Below are 24116 nucleotides of genomic sequence, written 5' to 3' on the forward strand. Positions count from 1 at the left end.
AATAATTTAGATGATCGGAAAAGTAGAATGCAATACAGAAGAGTTTATAAGCAATCGTAGTGACTTCTCCAAGCCATAAAATGTGGCATAAGGATAAATATCCTAGTTTTTTCAGAGAAAGGCAAAGGATATAATGTAGCATGTAGTGTCTTACTATACTCACTATTGGTTTTATATCACTGACATATGGAGAATACTGTAAATGCAAGTAAAGGAATAACTGCCACAGGAAAGAGAGAGAGGTCATGCATTCCAGCTGCAGGCACATGCCCAAACTTGCACAGTCTGCTATTACTGTGGAAGGAGTTGCCATCTGAACCCCTTACACCCTTGCATCATGAGCAGCAAGCTATATTTCCAGATCTCTTCTACCTGTTTGCTGGCTTGTCCCTGCCCTTCCTGCCCCTGTAGATCCTGTGTTGATCCACTTCCCAGGCTCCTGGGAGATAAGGAAGCTGGGCCTGCTGTGAGAGTAGATGAAGAAGAGAGAAGATAGTGTAGCAAGGAGGGTAAGTGGTCCAGGGACATAGAAGATGAGGCTAGGGTCACAGGAGGGAGGTGGAGAGATGCAGGAAAGGATGCCACCCATCCTTGAAATTTTCCTCAACCACCAGAAACACTGTGAACTTTTATCCACCCTGTGAACTCTAACATCTGTGTCATCAATCCCTCCTAGTTCTTCTCTCACCCAAAATCCCACTTTCCAAACTCCTTCTGTAAAGCTCCTGGTGCCTGACCTGTCCCTGATTTTTGTCTGTCCTCTGAAAATGACAGTGACTTGTCCAAAAGGAAACTACTAGGCTAGTATCACAAAATCTAATTTTGCCCCAAATTTTGCCCACAATGCCAATAAACATTGAACAGAATCTGTTGCAACTAATATAATATTTGTAAAATATATTCTAAACATTAAAAAAAATACTTTAAAACTATACTTTTGCGTGTCAAATTATAAGATAGGAATGTTTGATTCAGAACTCCCTAACTTTACGTTGTTAATGAATTGCTATATTTAAAATATACTTTTGAGCCCTTGTCACCTTTTGGTTAGGAAATTTTATTCTCATAATTCATGAATTACATCAGAAATCTTCCAAGACACATATGTTCATGAAACAGGGACAGTGTTTGAAAGTGGATCATGAAATATCCACTGCTATTAATCTGTGCTACAAATACACAGTTAAAAGAAACAAACACATGTGGAAATGATAGGTTGCTAATAAACATACAGTCCATACAAAAATAAAGTATAACTTTACCCCAAGCCCAGTTTTCACACACTGAACACGAGAAAATATTGCGAGATTCCTAATTACTTTAGGATTGCCGAATTACTTTATGTAAAAATCTGATACTATGATGGCAGGTAGCAAGACACACCCTGAGGATTTACGTAGTACAGAAAACAGTAAGATCTCATTTCCCTTCTTAGGGGAGTCGATTCAGTTATTTAGGAGAAGACTTGGTCCTGTCTGCTAAATGCAAAAACTGCTCACTTCAGCGGCTGTTTGGCGGAGCTGATGGCCATGCGATGGGATCCTGGCAATCCCACTCCAGTAGGCTGCCGAAGCAAGGATGGGTGCCGTAGGCCAGTGAGAGATAACCCCTGCGACCCCGCTTTGATTAGCTAATCAGCCCGTGCGTTCTGTGATAGCAACGGGGAGTTTGGACTGGTTTGACGTTGATGGAATGGCTTTCTGTGCCATGACTAAGCTCTGTTTGCTCTAACGCAATTCTGAATGCAGCATGCAAGGACAGAAGTTGGAGTTTATAATCTAGTTTGCCATATAACAACATATGTGCTAATTTTCTTTCCAAGCAATCTCCTCAGCATTTTAACAGACGTGCTATATAACTCCATGTTACCTTAGGCAGTAGTATGTATTTCTTTTGTTGTTTGTGGTTTTTTTTCCTTTTTCATTTACACAGGAGGAAATTAAAATAATCTTTTTTAAAAAAGAAACTGAGAATCTGATCTTCATAGAAGAGTTAACATTGTGAGGCCCCATGCCAAACCTACGCCAAATATTCCTTTAAAATATATCTAAAATATAAGCCAAATATTCCTATAAAACATATCTAAAATAGAAACTTTAATCAGGTATCATTTGATACAGTCTTCCTCCCTTCCTGGGCTTTATGTCCAAAATAGATTATATATACGGCTGCTTGCGTTCACAAAATTTAGCACAGTGAAGACAATGCTCTGATTTAACATTAACATTCATGGGGTTTTTTGACTGTATATACATAAATTATACAAATTCTCAAACACATGGAAAGAAAAAATTAGATATGATTCCAACAAGGAACAGTCCTGAGACAAATAGCAAAGTAATAAATAATATTTGGGTTTTATAGCACTTTTCATGCAGAGGTCTCCAAGCACTTTTCAGGAAAATAAGTATCACCATCACAAGCGAAATAAAAATAAATGATAAGTGAAAGAAAGCATCTACTCCAGAATATTAACAGTAGGATGAACTGCAATGCAATCTGTAAATTAATTAAAATAATTTTGTATTAGAAGCACTAGGGCTTCTAACACATGCCTGCTTTGCAAAGGTAATTTAGTGTCTCTTGTTGGGGATAAGCACACCAGAAACATGATTCCGGAACAGCCTTAGTCAACCTTATTTTCCATTAAAAAAAATAAACACAATGAAAGTTGTCATTTATTATAAATTCTACAGGAGTGCTATTGTAAACTTTTAACAGAAAACTATCAACAACAATGTTGTTTAGCAATACCGAGTTGCTACCACGAGTACTGCAATTTACTTCCCAAGAGACTCTTGGACAGGAGACAAGAGGCTGTGCACGGGAATTGGGGTATAGGATAAGGGGCACGTTTGTAAAACACAGTGTTCCTACTACGCTGTCATTTTGTGCTCACAACGAAAAGCGAGCCTGTTTTGTACTTGCAGTATCAGTGCAACAATAGGTAGGTACAGTTATGTGGAAAACTGCTGTAAGTTTTAAAAAAGAAACTATCCCCCTCGATCCTGGCAAACTTGTGTGGAAAAACCACACACACGTCTGTTCACCCGCGTCTGAATTTCTCGCAGGATGGTTGTTACCAGTCGGGCTTCTGTTCTTTGAGAGAATACAATTATACAGCTCGGGCAGGTATTCTCTAACGGCAAAACAACCTCTGCTTTGAAAATCCCTGATCTTTTCAGTAAAATGTCTACGTTAAACAATTCTGTTTGAGTCATCAGTGGCATAGCTGGTATAAACACTGTGGTATATATACCATTAAGAATGTTCCAGCAGATACTTGATTAAAAGAGGGAGGGGGGGAAGAAGAAAAAGAAAAAAGAAAGTGGAAAAAATAAAATAAGTTCCTATTGTTTTTAATGCCTTGGGAAAGAGTTTTAACTATTTAAAGTGAAGTTAATATTAAAACATAAGAAGGGGAAGCAATATACTGTCCTTTTTTTTTTTTTTAATCCCTTGTTTGTAAAAATAACCTTGAAGAAAAGGAGTTTTATGCAGGTGGGATTCCAGATGATAAACTTGCTTCTGCAAACCCCAGCTCTCAAGAGTGGACCACTAGCAGAATCATGTCTCATACTGGTGTTCAGTCAAGCTCCGTTTCCATAACACACAGTTAGCATGCTTACAGAATGAGCTTATAGAAGTCTCAGCAGGCTGTTAGGGATGCCTAATTTGTTGAAAACGAATTATAAAGATATTATATATAATGTTATAAATGTATTCCATGTAAAATACCAGAATAGTTTACAAGTGGGATTTATCATAACAAAACATTTTTCTAGCCCGATATGCTCGTGAAATCTCTCAAAGGATGCGTTCCTTGGAGTCTCTAAGTATTTCTGTTGAGTGTTAAGAAGCCTTCAGGTGATAATAAGTTGCACTCCATCTATTTCTGGAAACAATCAACATTTTATAGACAAAAGCAACTCTGATCTCTCTTTTTCATTAACAGTCCTTTATATGAGGCTAATATTTGCCTTGCTTGCTTTCCAGATTAAAAGGTCCAGTGTAATAGTCTGTGAAGATTTACTAGACTTCACTTAGGTCTTCAGTTTGCAAATTCTTCCTCAAAAAAAGATGATGATGAGGAGCTGAATTTGTTGGCAAGAAGCCAATCAGAAGCATCAAAGTATCACGAGATTTTTTTTTTCCTTTGATGAAGCTATTGCAAAATGCACATTTTAAAAGTGGACAAATTAATCGTAAAACATTAATATTGAAAGCTATGAATATTGAAAGCTTAGTATTAAATTGATATTACATCTGAAACCAGGTTTAGTGAAGAACACAATAGCTTTTAATGAAAACATGAATGTAACAAATACCTAGCTGCACTGTTCAACATGGACTTTTAATTAACCTTTAACACTCTTATTCGCTTTATTATTATTATTTTAACACCTTCTTGACCTCATATTTTGGTTATATGTGCTGGCCCTGTAACAATTTCTTATAATATTTATGTAATAATGTATTTTAGCTTTATTATGTTGATAACAGTTTGATTCTTTTTATTGACTCAGTCCTTAAGTATCAGAAAAAAAAAAAATCTGTAAATGCTATAAAACATTCGGAGTGAATTCTCACTGTATTTAATTAATTAAATACTCCTACTTCATTCATTTTACATCTTCAAGAATGTCTAAAATGCAGACACTAGTATCACGGTTTTAATGTTATTAATATCCATACATGTTTTTTTTTTAAATCTCAAAGGATTTGTGTTAACTACAAATAATAGTTTTTAATAGTGAGAGAATTCATTTTAACTGCAAAAGGAAAATACCAAAATGGTCTTCATAGAACCATAGAGTGGTTTGGGTTGAAGGGACCTTCAAGATCATCTAGTTCTAACCCCTCTGCCATGGAGGAGGTTGATTCACAGTCTTCATGGAAGCATACGTAGTTGAATTAATTCCTTTGTAGTTATGCTGAATTTTTTCATCTTTTTATTTTGGTTACACTAAGTACAAATATGAAATCTCCTTTTGTTTTGCACCAATTTTTTATACAGCACTAACATTACATACGTTCATCCATTCACATTACTTCTTTAGAGAATGGTGTCAGGCTCTTTGAGCCATTGTAGTATGTCATATAAACTAATACGAAGTTCATAATTTTTCTTTAAATATTTTGCTCTCTGCAGAAAGGAGGGCAGTGATGTCTCTCTGAAAACTATTGTTAGTAGCTGATGAAGAATACTTAGTGTTTCCCACGAGAGAGAAGAAAATACATATGCCATGGTATATATGATCCAAAACAAATACCAGTTGGCAATTATTCAAAATTTCCCATATGAAAAAATTAGAAGCAACAGACATTTTCTAGGGAAAACATACGAATATGTTAATTTGTACCTATTCAAGTAGCTTTCCTTTCACAATGATCTTTGTTCTGACACGTTAACTCTAAGGATACCCAAGCAAATATGAAATACACAGCACGCATCTTTCGGGGACTAAGTCTGCCGAAAGAGAAACGTCGTGCACTGTAAAAATAAACAACCTTGCTTCTAAGCCATGGAATAAGAGAACTGATCAATAAATATATGACAAATGGACGTTTTTATGTTTTCTGGCACAATTATTTATTCTTGGGGAAAAAAGTGTCATTTTTGTCCATCAGCACGCTGCAAGCGAACTCATGAAAGGAAAGTGGCTGGTTGTTTCCAAAGTAAACGTCCCTAGTACAATCATTCACATGTATGATCTTAACAGCACTTCTACTTTACCCAAGGAGGACACTAGTCACGGACAAAATATTTATAATATTTCTATTTCCTCCTAAGGCCAAAATGCAAACTTTTATTTCTTCCTTCTGTTCTTTTGTTTTTACGCTCTTTTGTTCTGTTTTGGTTTTCTTGTAAAATAAAATACATTCTGTTTACTGAAATATCATATGATAAATCAGTCTTGATCTTGATGGCTCATTTGAAATATTTTCCAAGTCAGTTCCTATATGAAGAAATAGTGTCCTGGATAGTAAGTCCGTAGGTTTGAAAGTAGAAAGTTTACAGCCTGCCTTAGGTTGGTACTGAGCAGTTGTGAGATCGTATGGCTACGTAGAACCAGTTCCTGTTCTTTGGATACTGCAGGCACATAGGGCTACCATGAAGAACTCAGCCTTTTCTGGCTTTTTTATTCCCTGCACAACCTTCTTTCTCATTCCTTAATTATTTCGGTAACATTTCATGGCACTTGCTACATTGAAGTTCTCTTGAGCTATTTAGGAATTTATGCCTGCCAGGCGTGTGAGTGTTTTGTTTCTAAACAAATGAAGAATCTGAGCTCCGTATGGTGATTTGCCCAAAACAATACAAGGCTGAAAGGTGATTCCTACCCTAAGCAAACAGAATTTTAATATCTTAAAGATTCTTCACATTTTATTTAGATTGGAGGTAGAATCAGTGGTTTTCACCAACTCTGAGGGGTGAGCTGACAATAGGTTTCCAAGCTGTTTGGGCACATAGCTTATTTCCTCTTTGAGATTTGTTTATTTACGTTTCTTTAAAGCACTTCAGCTGTTTTTCCTATATTACTGGAGAAAATAATCTTTTTTTTTTTTTTACTTGCCTAAGTACTGTTTTGTTAAAAACTTCAAGTGCTCGTAACAAAAGGTGACATAAAAATCTATTCAAATATGGGGTTTTAGGTGCAACTATAGCTATAGTAATTACTTGTCATCTTCTTCAGCCATCAGGTTTGGGCGAATGCCACAAGCGGAGAAGGAGAAGCTCTTGGCAGAGATTTCCAGCGACATCGACCAGTTAAACCCTGAATCTGCTGATCTACGAGCACTTGCCAAGCATTTGTATGACTCATACATAAAGTCCTTCCCTCTGACCAAAGCCAAGGCGAGGGCGATCTTGACAGGAAAGACGACAGACAAATCAGTTAGTTGCCTCTGTTTTTTTGTTTTTTCTTTCTTTTGAGTAAATAATTTACCACATTTACAACACATCTTTTTTAAAAAAAAAACACAACACACTTCCCTGTTGGCAGTTACATATTTCAAGCTGTGTCTGAAACACAGGAAATGTTTTTAGACAGGATAAGTAAACATTATTTGAAAAAACTCCAAGTTCACCTAATAAAATACTTGAAACCAGTACAAGAATTTGAAGGTCATCTTAACCTTTTTGTATTCTCTGATCCACTCTTCCCGTTTTCCTTCTCCTTCGCCAGAGGTTATCTTCCACACTATCTGTTTAAGGTGGCTATCTAGCTGTCAGGAATTGATTGTTATACTGTTCACGCATCCGTATCAGAGCATATTATCATAGCATATTATCAGTGCTAGCTGTACACAAAGGAATATTTTTTTCCCTAAGTGTTGAATGATTCCCAGTACCAACAGCATCGCTAGCCTTAACTCTGATGCTTATTCTTGGGATGTTCTGATGACTTCCTGCATTTAACTGGGTTATCTTGGATCAGATCACTATCCTGTGTTGATGCAATTTGAATTTTAGGACAATGTATGAGCAAATCTTTGAAAAGTAAAGAATAGAGATATGTGTATTTATGAGTTGCTTTGGAAACTTCAGTGGCAATACATAACAATCTTCTGTATCAGTGAGAAAGAGGATAAATAAGATCTGATTATTATGGTAGGTGTAAAATTCTGTCACTATCTTAATACCTAAAGAGCAAAACAGTTTTTCAGAACTCATAACTCTTAGTTTTCTGGAATCATTAGCAGAAATTTTATTTTCAGGATTACAACAGAGACTATATTTTATTTTCTTTAATGATTTCAAAGACAGGAAAGAATCTGGAGGTATTTTAGGCTTTCTTTCTTTAAAGGCAGTTACAATCATAGTTTAAATATTGTCCCAAATTTCATTGTACCCCTCACATAAAAACTTCAGATACGGTGGACACTTAAAATTGAGTAACTTTTCATCATGAAGTACATAAAGTTTAAACTAGCATAGTTTATTTATTCTGCAGAAAGCCGATACGCTAAGTCCACTTGAGAGTCATTCTTTTTCCAAGTCTTTCTGCAGTTCCCTCTCTATCTCAGAAGCATAGCTTACTGGGAAAGAATACAGCAATTTAGGTTTTTGAAGTATGTTCTTAATAACTATGCACCTGTACTGGGAAACAGAATAGAAGTGGGATCAGTAATTACAGATGTTGTTTACTCCTCTTCATCCTGAAAACGTCAACAGGAGATCTGCTCCTTTTTTCTGCAGCTGCCCACTGTGCATGCTCTGAAAGGCGATGGAAGTTTGGGCAGGGTTACCTACAGTGCTCTCATCTTCCATTCTTCTAGATGTGTGTTTAGAAATCTGGGAAGTTTGTTTCTGAGGTCCCATGTGGATCCACAAATCCTACTTTTGTCCTGTAAGCTTTTATGAAGTTGTCATAGAAATCAGGCGTGTGGCTTGCTGCTTGGCTGTGCTGGGTACTTATTTGTCTGGGCTTCAGGAACTTCATCGTGTCGGAAAGTTACGCTACTGCAACACTCGTACAGTAAATATATAGTATGCCATCAATGATGTTCTACTTTTTATTGCAAGTTTTAAAACTTTGCTGATTAGAATATAGCAATAAAACAATAGACGTACTATTCAGCTTTTCATTGCTGCAAATTTTCAAGTCTCTTTAAAAAAACAACACTGAAAGAGTGACACAGTATTCAATGGTTGCGACTTTTATATTACTTGAACTGTAATGGACTTTGTAATATCAAAGTGTTTACTACAGGCATAGTTCAAATTTATATTATCTTTTAGTTGCTCTATCATCGGCATTAACTGAAAATTACTGGCTGTGCTAAACGAGTGTGTCAAAACTAAAGTGACTATCTCATCCTCTTCTGGGATATTCAGTGCTCATTCGAACATAAGATTCTCCTCATAAAGTTGATCTCAATCCTTATGTTAAAAGTTTCTTTAGCTATTTCGAACCCTGTCTGAGTTTTCATCTTCTAATGTTAGTAGGCTGGCGAGATAGTATAGTCTTTCTGAAGCACATGTACATGCACAGATTTTCTGGAAAGAAAAGAGAGGAATGACCTACTAGTCCTAAAACATGCATTTTAAAAGCCTGCTCTACAGCCTTGTTATTCCACTGTTTTGCATATGCATGCATTTACATATTTAAAGATATGTATAGAATGTTTTTTCTGCTGCCCAAATAGCATTGCATCTTGAGAAATACCTTATCCTTCTGGCTTTTCTCAGTACACTGCGTTTATTTTTCCAGTTTCACACCGAAACCCCAGTGCAAGTGGAAAAATAGTGCCGTACCTCATACTGTGTAACTGAATGTCATGGCCCGGCCCTGTGTTTGCCCGTGGCTTACCGTGGAAGTGATAGCACTAGTATCCTTGGGCTTGCAAGCAGCGGAATATTGATTTAACGAAACCATTTTGACAGCTGGAATCCGCTGTGTGGGTACTACTGTTCCAGTTCACAGATAGACCTCTGTTTTCCAAGCAGCTGTACCAGTTAAAGACAGAACTGTCAGCTCTCATCCCTCTCTCTCTTCCCAGTGAAAACGAGTCGGAGCTTTGCATTCAGATGACCAAACTTTCACAATCTCCATCTACAGAACGCTGGGAGATGGGTGTAGGAACCTCTAGGTGGTGGGTAGCGACAAACTTCTGTGGGCAGTATCCTCTTCAGAAGGCACTGCCAGGCTCGGAAGAAAGTAGCTATTTCCAGTTTTAAAAGTTTCATAGTAATTTAGCACTGAACAGCCTTCAAAGCTTGTTTAATCAAACAGGAATAGACTTCTAGGAGTTTCCAGAAGCTGATTCTGTGGGAGGGGAACACTGACTACGTATGGGAAGGCTGAGGTTATTTTTGAATCTGTTCTGCAGCTCATAGTGAATATAAAACCAGGAGCATGAGCACCCATATGAATAAGGCATTAGAATCTGTAACCATAACGGGGCTTAAATTTAAAAATGCGTTTCTCTAGTCCAGTTCTTGGTGTATAATTCCTTGTATTTTAATCAATTAATCAAGTATGTTAACAAACCTATTAATATCAGTAGCTATTTGTTCAATGCAGCAAGGAACTATTTAGTCAGTTATCCTCTAAGGAAAGATTCTTCAGCTAAACTCAAGAAATCTTTGCTTAACCACTTATTTAAAACCAGGAGCTTCTTCCACATATTCTGAAACAGATTGTTTCCAGATCCTAACGAAAGTTTTCCTGGCACTACTTTTTCTAATCTGCTTTCAAAATTGATTTATTCCAGTGGAGTTTATTCCTCAGTCAAACTCGTTCTTCTGTTCTGAAGGGTGCTGCTGCAGTTTGTATCGTGCTATTTGTGTTTTCTTTCCCATTGACAAGTTGTTTGAGTTTAAATATATCCTAACTTGGTTATTCTTAAAGGAATTAACAGCAAAAGGTTAAATTTATCAGATACATAAATAAGTTACATATCAGATACACCATAAAGTTGATATTTCTTCCAGCACTTTCTAGAAAGACAGAACTTGAAAAGAACATGACAGTATGTGAAGTAATCCAAGTGTGGACGTACTCTGTCTTTCTACAAAAATGAAGTTATATCATCAGAAGTGCGAACATGTCACTGTACAATTACTAGATTCTGTTTTATAGAAGCCAGTAAAATTCAGGTAAAAGGAATAACATTGTAATCTCTTGTTAATAAGCATTCCAAACTTTGAATTCTGGTATTACAGAACTTCTGTAAAACAAACAAACAAACAAAAACCTTATTAAAAAAAAAAAACTAAACAAAACAAACAACCCACAACAACAAAAAACACAACAAAAACCTACAAAAAGAAAAGGCAAAAATCATGGCTATTTTAAGGTAGTGTTTGTTACCCCTCTCCCCTAATTATTAAAAAAAGTGTCAGCCAAAGTCCTATTTTTGCAACGTGGATTCAGGGAACATGTGAGAAGTCCTTAGGAACTACTTGTTCTTTCTGTAAATCGTTTTAGCATTCTGAGGCTATTTGCTTTAATAGGTTTATGAAGATTTAACCCTTTGGGGTCAACTCCCCTTGATATATTCTTTATATGTTTCTAAGTGTTTTCTCACGACTTGTGCCTCTGTACGCTACTTCAGTTTCGCAGGAGTCAAATGCTCATAGAAAAGAGATTTGAAAGTAAATTGTCTTTTCTTTTTACTTTTAGCCATTCGTTATTTATGACATGAACTCTTTAATGATGGGAGAAGATCAGATCAAGTGCAAGCATGTGTCGCCGCTGCAGGAGGAGAACAAAGAGGTAGCAATTCGCATTTTCCAGCGATGTCAGTTCCGCTCGGTGGAGGCAGTGCAGGAGATTACAGAATTTGCCAAGAACATTCCAGGTTTTGTGAATCTTGACCTGAATGATCAAGTAACTCTCCTGAAATATGGGGTCCATGAGATCATATATACTCTCCTGGCTTCTCTGATGAATAAAGATGGGGTTCTTATATCTGATGGACAAGGATTCATGACACGGGAGTTTCTGAAGAGCCTGAGAAAACCTTTTTGTGACTTTATGGAGCCCAAGTTTGAGTTTGCTGTGAAGTTCAATGCACTGGAATTAGATGACAGTGACCTGGCAATATTTATAGCAGTCATTATACTAAGTGGAGGTAAGTGCTGTCTTATTTAATATGATATTTTATGTCATAAAAATGACACTTTTAATTCCTATCCAAACAGGAAAATGCTCAGCACTACGGGATGGGTGTGAGGTTTTTTACACATAGTTTTTTATTAGTTTTTAACTTTCTTGATGTTGTTTTCCCTTTTTTCAGTTTCAGGCAGAAACTGAAAATGTGAATGACCTGATATTAATGATGGAGCTGGAAATGCCTGCTGAATCAGCAGTTCATTTAGTTAGAAAACAAAATCAGGACTATCTTTCTGAAAACAGGAAGGGTGGAATTTCACTGGCAAGAGCTTCTAAAAGTTAAAATTCTGTATGAGGATTTTTTAAACCTGCAATTAGATTTTGTGGCTTGCTAATTGTACACAAATAGCTTTGACTCCATAACAATTACAAAATACATGTGGCATTTGGCTTACAGGATTTTTATGGTGGGGTTTTTTCATCCTTGTTGTTTTTTCATTCATACAAGGTTTTGTTTGCCTTTAAAAGCGGGGAGGGGGGGAAGAATGCATTTCTCAGGAAAACTAGAGTCTCCTAATGCCTGAGAAAAACAGGCACTGTGTGTCTGCTCTGTTCAGACTTCCTAAGGTGCTGTTTGTGTTAATGTTTATGCATTATGTTTTAAGCCATGCATGACCTGAAAGCCCAGGTATCAGGCTACATGCATTCTAACACTTCGTTTCAAAAGACACGGAATTTCCAGCTTTTTTGAAGACAGTCAGTACGTTCTCTCTGGTTCTGAGGTAATGGAGCTTTTATATTGTGTGAGTTAGCAACTGCTACCCAGATCTAGTTCACTTAGAAACCTTTCCACCGAGAACATGAGATATCAGATATATGTTTCAGGTCAGGCTGAAGGTCTTTTCCTTGGGCCAATCCTATGAAATTAGTGATTTCGCACAAAGAAAATTTTACCCAACTGATTTTTTTATTTGTGTGTATTTTGGCTTAGAATGGTACTGCAGATATCGATGGGAGGAATGTGCTGAATGTTCTGAATTCAGATCCTCCACAGAGCAATGCGGAGTATTTTGTTATTAAATTATGTTTAAGCAATCAAACACAACAACCACATGCTATTGTTCTAAAAACAAACATTCTGTGGAGCGCGCATTGTTATGTGCAGCTTCATTTAAAATCCTGTACAGTTACTTCTGGCATTGTGTTTCATTCAGTAAAAATGTGGTATCACAAGATGGTTTATTAGACTAACTAAATCCACTTCAAACAAGTACAGCTCCCAGAAGACATTTTCTTGTGCAAACCTTCGAACACAACGATCCCTGGGGACTCTGAATTAATTCGGGAGCAGAAAATAGGTTACGGGTATGTTTTCGATTGGCTTTGACGGGGAAGGAGAAATTATACAAATCTATTAGGGCACTGCACAAAACATGCCAATATTTTACATTTTTTAAAATAATGAAATTTGACAGATGAGAAACAGGCCTCTCAAAATCCACTCTTAATTGAAAAAAGGGAACTTGCAATCTGCAAAGCTAGGTCTGCTATGCTTCAGTGATGTTTGGTTTATATTAGAGGAAACAGGTATGATGTAACTAATCTTACATTTTACATCTCGGGAGGAGAATGATTCACAGAAAAAAAAAAAAGACTATGCTGAACCAGATTTAACAAGTCTTTTTTTAAGAACAATTTGTAAACCGAGATCTGGAAAGAACTACCTGAATTTTGATAGTTAGTTCTTAAACAACTTTGAAGCAAGTCTATATAAATGTATGAATTCATCTAAATATAAATCAGTCATTATAAATATATAATTCCATATAAATACAAATCAGTTCTATCCAGAAAAATACTTTAATTTCTTGATAACAAAGGTCTTTCATTATCTTTACTCAGAACTTTTTTTTTTCCAAAAAAGTGTGATAGTTGTTTTTAAAAAGCGAGTTTATATTTTTAAACCAATTAAGCTCTGCTGCCAATTAGAGAGTGACTTTTATAATGGAATTTACAGTCAGATATGCAATTCATTCAATACATATGTCGAACTGTGTGTATTCTGTGGGAATAAAAACCTTATGAGGTATGGAACTGCAATCCTGTTTCTCAGGTGTCTCACATGCTCTTGTTTCTGTAAGAGCTGTGTTTTACAGAACTTAATTTCTGTGAGAACTATTTGAATATCGAACAAGGATGATTTCCTTCCAAGTAGGATCTCAAAACCAGCTCATATTACCTCTAGGACTTTACTAGCTGCAGCAATACTCACTTGAACATTTAAGTCACTTCAAGAAATCCTGTGTACAAATATCTTAAAATCAGTTTGTGAAAGGAAAAACGATCCCAGCCAGATGCTGCAGTTCTAAGTGAATCTCTCATTCCTCGCGAAGTGATGTTAGCTCTGCTGGCTCCACGGGTGCTCTCTCTTACACAGCTCTAAAAAGAAGCAGCGAGAAGGGAAAGAGAAAGATCGTTCCAGCTGGAACATTACATGTAGAAAGCTTTTCATTGTGAAGTGTTTGGAATTTGCCACAAATCTCATAAAACGGTTCAGCCTTTTGATATCGAAACACTTGCTTTTGCGTTGTATGTAAAAAGACAAAATGCCTATGTAACAGTAGTAATAAGCTGACAAATTAATTATAACAGCAACAAAATGGAAGTACTCCCGCTTCCACAGTCAATCATTTCATTGTTTCTGAGCTGCTCAGCGCAGCCTCACTCTGCCTCAAGGATTCCTAATGTTTCTCTAAAACTCATTGTTACAAAGCTGAAGAGTTGTTTTTATGTTGGTACGTTGTGCTTTAAAGTAATGCCGTGCACGGCAAATTAATTCTAATATTCTGAATTTAGTGCAGATGAGACAGAGACTGTGTGTGTGAGCAGTGAAATATTACCTTGTTTTTACAAAAGACATGTTTTATGCCGTTAACAGCAACCAAACTCTCATGACAACATTCTTTTACTTATGCTAAATTTGAAAAATATGCTTCAGCAAAAAGAGATTTGGAAAACTGCTGTATTCCTGTGTGCCACTGAGGCGTGTTCTCAGCCACGAGTGAGTGCCATGGTATACATGTTAAGCAACATGAAACATCTTTAAAATATTATATATGCCTGAGCTGAAAATTAAGTCTATCGTAGAAGAAATTTTAAGGAGAACGAGTTGGATGTCTGTGTTTGGGCAGGAAGGATAACAGTCCCAGCCTTATTGGGATCATCCACATTTATAAACAGAGCAAACTCACTCAAGCAGGTTGTTGTCAAATAAAGGAAAAGCTCGAAGGGTAATTTTGTACCATGTTTCCACACCATGGATGGACTTGAACTTTTATATATTATCTGCTGCAGTGTTTAGGATATCGTGCTGTTTGGGAACGGTAGTCGGGTATACCTGTAACCACCCAGACTGTTAGTCAACATGCAGTGAAACTAGTATTTGAATTCAGGAATGTTGTTACCTTAACTTTTTGTGTTTTCTGAGTGTGTTCTTTACACTAAATTTTGAGCTGTGAATCGCTGCTGCTTGTTTAAATGCTATATTCAACAATTTTGCTGCAATCTGAGATCAGCAAAACTTGAAGTTTTATTACTAAGTAGTACCAAGAAATAATTCATATCTGACTGCTACACAAATCCTGCTCTAGCAAACCTGTCAGAACAAAGAAATGCTTCATAGTCAGACCAAGAACGGCAGATAATCACTGTGGGCTTTAAACCAAAGTCCTGATGACTACAATACATGTGACAGTCTCGGAAGAAAAACCTCAAACTGCTGAGTCATATCAGCCTCAGCAAAAGGAGTAGCACATTTGTTCAGTCAGCCATATCTTTGCCTGTTTTATCATATTAAGATTTTAGAATATGCATTTAAATGCAAAATGCAATTAATCAAAGATGTTAAAATGTGAAGGTATGGGTAAAGGTAAGCAGATGACTATTTCGTATGTGAGGAACAGAAAAAAATCATAATTATTGTTACAAACGTGAAAGAAGTATCCAAATCTGTAAGTAAATAAACAAAATATTTTTCCCAGAGATAGTATAGAACACCAATTTACACAAGGTCATACTGTTGACACTCAAAACTAAGGGGCTATTAGCCTTTCCCAGTTGCTGTGAACATTTTCTTACTTAGAACGGCTTCCTGCAGAGTTTTCAAACCGAATGGAACAGCAGTATGGCAATGAATGAAAACCTAAAGAAAAACTGAATAAAGAAAAGTCATAATAAAGAAAGAAATGTGGGACTCTCTTGGCATAGCCTGAATGGATAAAAGGCAGGTGGCAAACAGCACATTGAAAAAGGCTGAACTTCAACCAACAGTCTTCTGTGTCGGAGAGGTTTAACAGTGGTGTCCAGTTCACTTTTTGTTCTCTCTCACTTGAATCGTTTCAACTCTCTTTCCTTTGGCCTTCCGTAACCTGATTTCATTGCTTCGTAAGAACGTCCTGCTACAGCTCGTTTACTTTCGGCTTTCGCTTCCCTCTTCAGTTCCCTTGGCAGTTGTTTTCTGTGAGCTTTCAAACAGCAGTTCTGTCTTACTTAGCCTCTTCAAAGGCCTCCACCACAGTGTCATATCTAGTTTACTCCCATTTCTGTTTCTTCCTATTCTCTATCTCAATTTTTCTCACGCTTACTGTTAATAATTTCTTTTTTATTTTTTCTACAAGCCACATCTATCTGGAGCTCCTTCCTGCACAAAATACATCTTTTGGTACAATAATCCAATCAGGCTGGAGCATATATATATTTAAGAGCATCTTAACAACTTGTAATATACCATAATACCTGTGTGTTAAAGCTTTTGCCTCTTATTTCCTTTTTTTTCTGATGTAGATAAGTTTCTTGGAACAGAAACAACATTTCCCTCAGTAAGAAGTTTTCACTGAGAAAGTATAGTGAACTGTCAACACCACAAAATAATATCCATATCCTGAAGTTCTCATTCATGAAAAATCTCTCTTGCCTTCAATGGGAATTTTCCTTCCTCTTGAATTGGCTTATTTAAAAATAACATCTGATGATTTCCTAGGCTTTTGTCATAGTCATGTTTTCTGACTGTAGTTCCACTGGGTCATTATAAAACCATTAGACTGAGTTTTTCAACAGAGCTTAAGGATTTTAGGCTTTTAGGTCTCACTGAACATCAATTGACCTTGGGCACTCAAATTTGGGGGGTGCTTGGTCAGCTCCAGTCTCAGTACTGATCTCCTGGGTTTGCCTCCTGGGCTTTAAAGTTGTGCTGGGGAGCACAGTGTTTGAGTTGAGTTTCACTTCTGAAAAGCTCACACCCTGAAAATTCCCACCATAAAAGAAGCAGGGGGCAAATGGAGATTAATCTCAGAGGAAATCAAGGCCACAGTCTTTGTGCTTTCTGATTTTTTTATATCACTGTGCACTGAGTCATACCCAGCTAGTTCAGAGTTCATCTGCAGCACAAAAGTAAAATTTAAAGCTATCGCAACCCAAAGCCAAAATTATTAACAGCTTTGAAGTACTGAAAGTTGGGGAGTTTCTGGAAAATATAAAGGTGGCAACTAGATTTTGCAGAACATGCAATGAGTTTAGGTAATCGAAAAAGAAGCATCTAAAATTTATAAAAATTTCCCTAATTTTCTTTAAAAACTGACTTGACAATATTGCCAAAGGAAACTAATAAAAAGCAGCCGTTTTTTTGGAGACCATTTTCTGCTTGCAGATATTTACTTACCGACTTTCTGAACCATATGTTATGGTGTGACTGGTTGAATGGTATAAATAAGTGGTCTCTGCCAGACGTACAGCTCATCAGCACGGAATACCGCATGGAAAGGGTGGCCAAACGGGTCCCTGAGCCCAGCCACCTGTGGCTGAAAGCAGTCGCTTCGTAAAATCTCCGTCAAACAAATACCAAGCTCCACGTTCAAACTTGCTGTTATTCTTGTTTCTGAAAAACTGTCCCCAGACCTCACCTCTTCGAGGGTCCTTTCCTAATCCTACTCCTAATCCTAATCCCTGTCCTTTCCTAATCAGTGACCTCCATGTATTTGTGGTTTCTGTATACTCATTTGTTTTCACGCCAACTTTGCCTTTTAGTTTACACGGCAATTTTTTCTTCACGTAGTAAAACCCCAATATATTTATAAAGAGCTTTGTTTTCTCTCAGCCTTTTTTCTACAACACAAGCTGAGCTGAGTTAGTAGAACTGGATGCATAAAAAGGTTACTAAGATCATAGGAAAAACAGCTTATTTTTTAAATTTTTAATATAGCTCAATCTCTTGTCCTTTCTAAAATGGAAATATTGCCTTAGGGAAGTAATTTAAGGTGAGCTATAGGCACTGCTTTTTATTGATCAACCTTTGGAATTAATTTCTTAGGTACACAGCAAATGTTATTTAAATTATTGACTGTTTTTTCATGGAGTATGCTGATAATCACAATGCGTTACCCAGTATAAAGTAGTTTAGCAATAACAAATTACTGGCAGTCATTGTCATATGTGAGAACTTAATAATATTAAGCATTTTATTAACTTTTATTAATATATTAATTTTGGTTAACTTCATTAACTTTCATGGCTATAGAATCAAAGAATTTATTACCTCAAATCAGAAAACAAATGTTACAAATTATTTTAAATAGTAATTGCAACCACTTAAGAAGATATTTGGGACAGGCAGAAGTAACAGAAGAGCTGTTATTATGAAAGATAATAATGGTTAAAAAAGAAAGTTTTTGCTTCTTGCTGAAGAATAAGATATGCCAAAGGTAATCCTGGACTCTGGCAGCTGTGGCAGTGCAAGTAGCTGACTTTGGTTGCAAACATCCATCCCAGATTCCTCCATATGGAGGAGAGCTCTCTGTTTGCATGAGCCCAGAAAAGGCATTTTCCGTGCAAGCTACACCTATCAGTCCTCCACTGCCACAAGCATCTGTGGCAAAGCTGAGGAGCTGGTGCTAAAAGCTATTGTGAGACTTCTTAATAGCAGCTGGAACTTGGGTGTGGAGAAGAACTGAACCAGTGATTTTTAAACCTCCCAGGTTAGTATGACTGCAGAAGTTGAACTTATGCCTTTTATTTTTATTATTTTGATAGGTTAGCATCCACCTTAGCAGCAAACATTTTTAATAGTAGCAACTACATGAGTATGTGTATATACTCATCTGAGTATATGTTGATTTTCCAAAAGTGAAACTGTTTATCCCCAACTGTAGCTCACTCATCCTTTCCACAAATGTTCCCAGTTTACTGTGCAAAATGCATTGTAGTATTGTACAAACCTGTCTTTGTCTCTGCACCACACAAATGCTTGAACTATTTCTAAGACTAGTTCTAAAAGACTATTTCTAAGACTAGTTCTAAAACTTCTTTGAGCAAATTTGAGTAAAATCTTACAGATAAATACACTAGGAAACTGTCAAACAGTCCTCAGGAAGCACCGTAGGTAAATGCTTAATGTACTGAGGAATCTTTCAGAAATTCATACATGAGATTGATGTTTCCGTGTTCTTCATAAACTTACAACTCCCGCTCTTTTGTCCTAGATCGCCCGGGGTTGTTAAACGTGAAGCCCATTGAAGATATCCAAGACAATCTGTTGCAAGCTTTGGAGCTCCAGCTGAAGCTGAATCACCCAGAATCGTCACAGCTGTTTGCAAGGTTGCTGCAGAAAATGACGGACCTCAGACAGATTGTAACGGAACATGTGCAGCTGTTGCAAATAATAAAGAAAACGGAGACAGACATGAGTCTTCATCCACTCCTACAAGAAATCTATAAAGACTTATATTAATGACCGTAGTAGTTCTGATCCGCTGACATGATGTATGTTCTTCAGATTGCACTATTTCTTTGAGGGAAAACTTTGCATACCTAAGAAATTACTGTGAAACAGCATTTAAAAAGAGAGAGCTTAGTATAGCAGATCTATTTTATGCATATTGTTTATAAAGACACATTTACAATTTACTTTTAATATTAAAAATATCTATATCATGGAATTGTTGGCAGTATTTTCAGAATTAATTTTTTAAAATATCTTATTTCTTAAAATTGCTTGTCCGGTATGATTGATGCTTCACTGAAGTTGGTTAAGCATGCAGTTAAATTTTCAAGTTAAAAATAAAAATCTTTCTCCTTAAACATTTCTAGGGAAACGTTTTAAGTATTATGTTTGATTTTGTGCTCCCAAGGCAGCAGCAAAATAACAATAAAATGACATCACAGAGTAGTGTAACTTCCTCCAAGAGCTTAAAAGGCCAAAGTTAGAAAGGTCAGATCTGACAATATTCGTGCCTACCGTCGTATAATTTTACACTGATAGAGCTCTGTAAAGAGGTCTTAGTGTAGGTGAGTGCCCATCATTTGTGGGCAAATCCAAAAACTCGATGCCATTTCAAGAATCAGTTAAGTAAGGAATATGCACTGCGCATCACTCTTAGGAAGCAGAGTGGTCATTATTTGACAAACTGTCATTGAACAACATAGTCAAAAATGTCACAGAAAATCGGAATAGTGTGACTCCTCAACGAAAGCAACGTTTGAATTCATTCTTTAAATCCTAGATCTGTAATGGCAGCCCTATGTCAGTGTGGCTTGAGCGATCGTTGTTTAGCACTGGGAACTAGAATGTTTTGAGATGTTCGCTGCTGTGTTGAGATTGTCGGCTTTCTTATATACGTTGCCCTATAATGTCACCTAAGCTTTCCACTGGGAGCAAACCCAGAAGAGTGAGTAAATGTAACAGGAGGTAAATTTACTTACACGAGCTTCTTTCGGCATTCTCAATACTGACGTGACATTCCCTTAGGTTCACATTTAGCCTGCCCACCTTTTCTGCTTGTGAAAGTCAAGCAGGTGTGATCCATGCTGGTGGACCAGAAGAGGGGATGTTGGGAAAAAAAGCCATTGCAACATATGTATTGAAGTAAGGAGCAGTCCTCAATTCAGTATCCTTGGTTTCCTCACCATGCCCACGTTTTATTTATGTAGCAAAAACTGTGCCTTAAACTTAGTGAGACAAGTTCAGTGGTGATTCCTAAGTGGACAAAGAGGTAATGCATACATGAGCAGACTGGATTTTCAGGGAATATAAATTGGCCTCGCTCCCAGTGTAGACCTTGAAAATCTAAGTTGGTGTAAACTATGCAATAAAGAGGCTGACAGAGGCAAATATTAAAATAAATCCTAAGCTCATGCCTCTGGGCCTGTAGTCAGTACTGAGCATTATGCCCACCAGGAAGTTTGGAGAATTGGATCCTTCAGCCTCTGGGTTTAAAATCCACAGAAGAGATTGCACGGAGATGAAGTCAGTATGAGGCTAAAGGGAACAGCTTTGATCTTCGCAGAGATCATTTCACGTAACTTAGAAATGGTTGCCCTCGAGCGAATGGAATGTTGCATGTGAGCGCTCAAGGTGGCATCTTTCCTGCACATTTCAGGATAGGCACGTTGTGCTAACCCAGCACCGGATTCCGACAGCAATTACACGCGCACTAATTTGTGGGTGTTACAATTCAAAAGAAAATACTCTCTCTCCTTGTTTTAAGTTGTTTTCTACTGGACAATGGCCATTTGAAATTTTGCCATCTATCACTTGGTGGGAGAACCTCTGTTTAATTGCGGAGTTCCTCCCCTCCTGTAGGAGGACACAGTAAAGATTAACTGGCACTGAGACGGACCACAGCTCCAACACTGAATTCCTGTAATAGCAACACACAGCAAAAACTATTAATCTGAGCCTGCACTTCTTATACAATCCACTTCTGCATCGGCTTCCCTAGAAATGAGATTTCAAAATCAGTTTTAAACAAAGAACTCTGGAACATGTTCTTATGCAAGTCACATGAAAAGTTGTCTGAAAAGGACGGTGGAAGAGATGCACTGACAACGAAATTAAGTTCATGACTTTGTAACCAAGCAGCACGTTAAGTCAAAGAGCTTAATTCTACTTTATTGCAAGTGGTAGTATTTCTGAAAGTAGCAGTTTAACAGTGACGGTGCTCAAGCCGTTCAGTCCGATACAGACATACACAATCCATGTATTTTGAGAGCCGTAGGGTAATGGTAGACACAATGGTCTCCGGATAAGACCGAAGACTGTTTTGCAGGAACAGGTGTTATCCTTTATTAGGATGAAGGGACTGAATGCCCAAAAGCCGATACTTTTCTTTCAACTGTGTAAGCTGCTCTAATAAAATATATTGTTCTGCTGACATCCTGTCTTCTCTTACATTTTGGTAGTTATTCATCATGTTTTCCTCAAGCCCCAGAAAATGTTAATTTTTATGTGAATTATTAATCACAGGAATGTTCTGATTCTAAACGGTTACATCATGGTTAGGAAGTTTTGCCTAAAATACTTTTCTACCAGAATAGGTCTTAAGGGAAAAATGTTCATTTAATGGACAATTGCTATGTACTAATTTAGAATAAATGACTGTTATGAGGATATGAAAACATTTTCTCAAAAACCAGCATTTTCTCTTGTGAATTATTTTCAGAATTTTGATCTAATTGTAAATACTTTCTGTTTCTATGGGACTTTATTTATTAAAAACAAAAAAAACCTTCTAACACGGAGTTTCTAAGTAGGTTGTAATATTTTCAGAGTCTCTAGAGTTTTGGTTAGAATGGGCTATGCCATAAATGAACAATTTGGGTTTTGATCTTCAGTGCTACTAAAAACATTTAACAGCTCAAAAATAGAAACAGTCAGCTGGTATGTGCCTTCCTTTGAAGAACTCCATTTTTCTCGTGTTTTACTGTCCTTCCTTAGGCATCTGTTCACTGCATTGTAACATCTTCAGGGATGATGTGCTGAGTGGGATACTGGTATGTCCCCACAGCTTTTAAAACTTCCCAGCTGTTATTCTGTCTTGTATTTTACACTGATCTGTTTTTTCAGTGGAAAAACGCTGGAGGTCAATCATGTCCAGAGAAAGTCCTTTGGTGTACTCGGACACATCCCGCAACTATCTGCCTATTTCCCTTACCATAGAATCACAGAATGGTTAGGGTTGGAAGGGACCTCAAAGATCATCCATGTCAAGCACCAACTGGTCATCGAAACGTTTCTTGTAGAAGCTCAAAGGTCTCTATCTAACAGGAAAAATGACCTTCGGACAAAGTTCACTGGTGACCATTTCTACAGTAAATATTGCTGTGAGTGGCCTAAAATGAAGATGTAGATGAGAAGAAAACATTTCCAGCAATGCCATTATTGCAGCAAAGGCAGCCGAGAGCATTTTCATCACCGTTCCCATAACTGCAGTGAAAAGTGTTTATCCTGCTAACGCAGGTAACTAACCGCCTTTCAGCACTGCATGAAAGGAAGCAGCTGAGTTGTGTGTTCCCAGCATAATCCTTTCCTAACACAGACAGCCCTTCAGTAGTCGAAAATCCTGAAGCTGAGAAAACAGACTTCCTGACGACGGTTGTCGTGACTTGTGTTGCAAAGCTTTACGAGTGCCACAGGCCGGCCCTGCCCTCTCGCTTCAGCGTACCCACCCTGGGTGTCAATGCACCACTGGTACAGTTAAGCCCTGGGGGATCAGGATTTAATGTTTGATTTTGCCTTGGAGCTGCCTACATTCTAATGGGACTTTTTCCTTTTAAATAAGAGGTGATATCTCTGCCTCGAACGGACGTAACACCAACTTGGTGCACATAAGTGATACAAAGCTGCAGCTAGAGATTTATAGAAGGAGGAAAACAAAAATGAGGGGGGCAGAAAACCCCAACAAACTACCCTCCTGGATCAGCAGCTCAATCATACACCGGCCAAATGCTTCAGGTTTTCAATCATTGGAAAAAAATTGTTTCTCATCTTAAATCCCATTCCAACTGCCTTGCCTACGGTGGTTAGAAATCAGCTGCATAGGTGTGTCTCCAACTACATGAACACAGCAATATACTTTCACCCTTACCAGCTCTAACTAGCCCCAGAAATGTTGATAATTGTAGGAAAAAACAATATCTGAATTTTTGATTTTTCATTTTGCTAGGCAGGATATAGATACAAAATTCGAGTGGCGAAGCAGCAGCACATCTTAAATATTGCTCGCTGGCTTTAAGAAAACAGTCAGCAGCCAATGACTGGCTCAGCGACAAAAGGAAGAAAGGAAAAGATTCCAAGGTTTCAGACGCAATATGATGTTATATATGTGTGCACACATAAGCAAGGACATCCACAGCATTTGTTTACAGTATAGCTCCTGACCAGAAACCCTTAGTAGCAATCTGTGGGTGGAAGAACTCCAGACAGTAAAAAAATAACTGCTACTCGTTACCTTTTTGCTCATACCTTCTGAGAGTTGCCTCAAAATACATACCACTCATTTTCCAGTATAAAAAGAATATTTAGATATAGGTAGTTTTACTTCTGAGCGACCTGCGTTGCCGTCTGGCCCTCTGTTTCATCAGTCCTCTTTCGCCACACCCCTACTTTCAAGACAAATTCAGCTGGATTTCTCCTCAATATGTGAGCTGTTTGCTGTACATTTCCTCAGGTTTAAGCACTGAGTTGGAGATGGGTATGAGCGACTGCAATGGGGATATGGAGAC

General features: G+C 37.4%; 1 protein-coding gene across 1 annotated transcript in view; it reads left to right on the forward strand.

Annotated features, from left to right (window-relative positions):
* PPARG (peroxisome proliferator activated receptor gamma) overlaps positions 1–19344 on the forward strand; it is a 30703-nt gene extending 11359 nt beyond the window's left edge. Inside the window, exons 5-7 of the mRNA XM_009982127.2 lie at positions 6699–6898; positions 11133–11583; positions 19097–19344. Coding sequence (XP_009980429.1) covers positions 6699–6898; positions 11133–11583; positions 19097–19344 — 899 coding nt within the window. The remainder of the gene's footprint in view (positions 1–6698; positions 6899–11132; positions 11584–19096) is intronic.
* The last annotated feature ends 4772 nt before the right edge of the window (positions 19345–24116 follow it).

The sequence above is a fragment of the Tauraco erythrolophus genome, chromosome 12, assembly GCF_009769465.1.
Source record: "Tauraco erythrolophus isolate bTauEry1 chromosome 12, bTauEry1.pri, whole genome shotgun sequence".
In the NCBI taxonomy this organism is placed as follows: Eukaryota; Metazoa; Chordata; class Aves; order Musophagiformes; family Musophagidae; genus Tauraco; species Tauraco erythrolophus.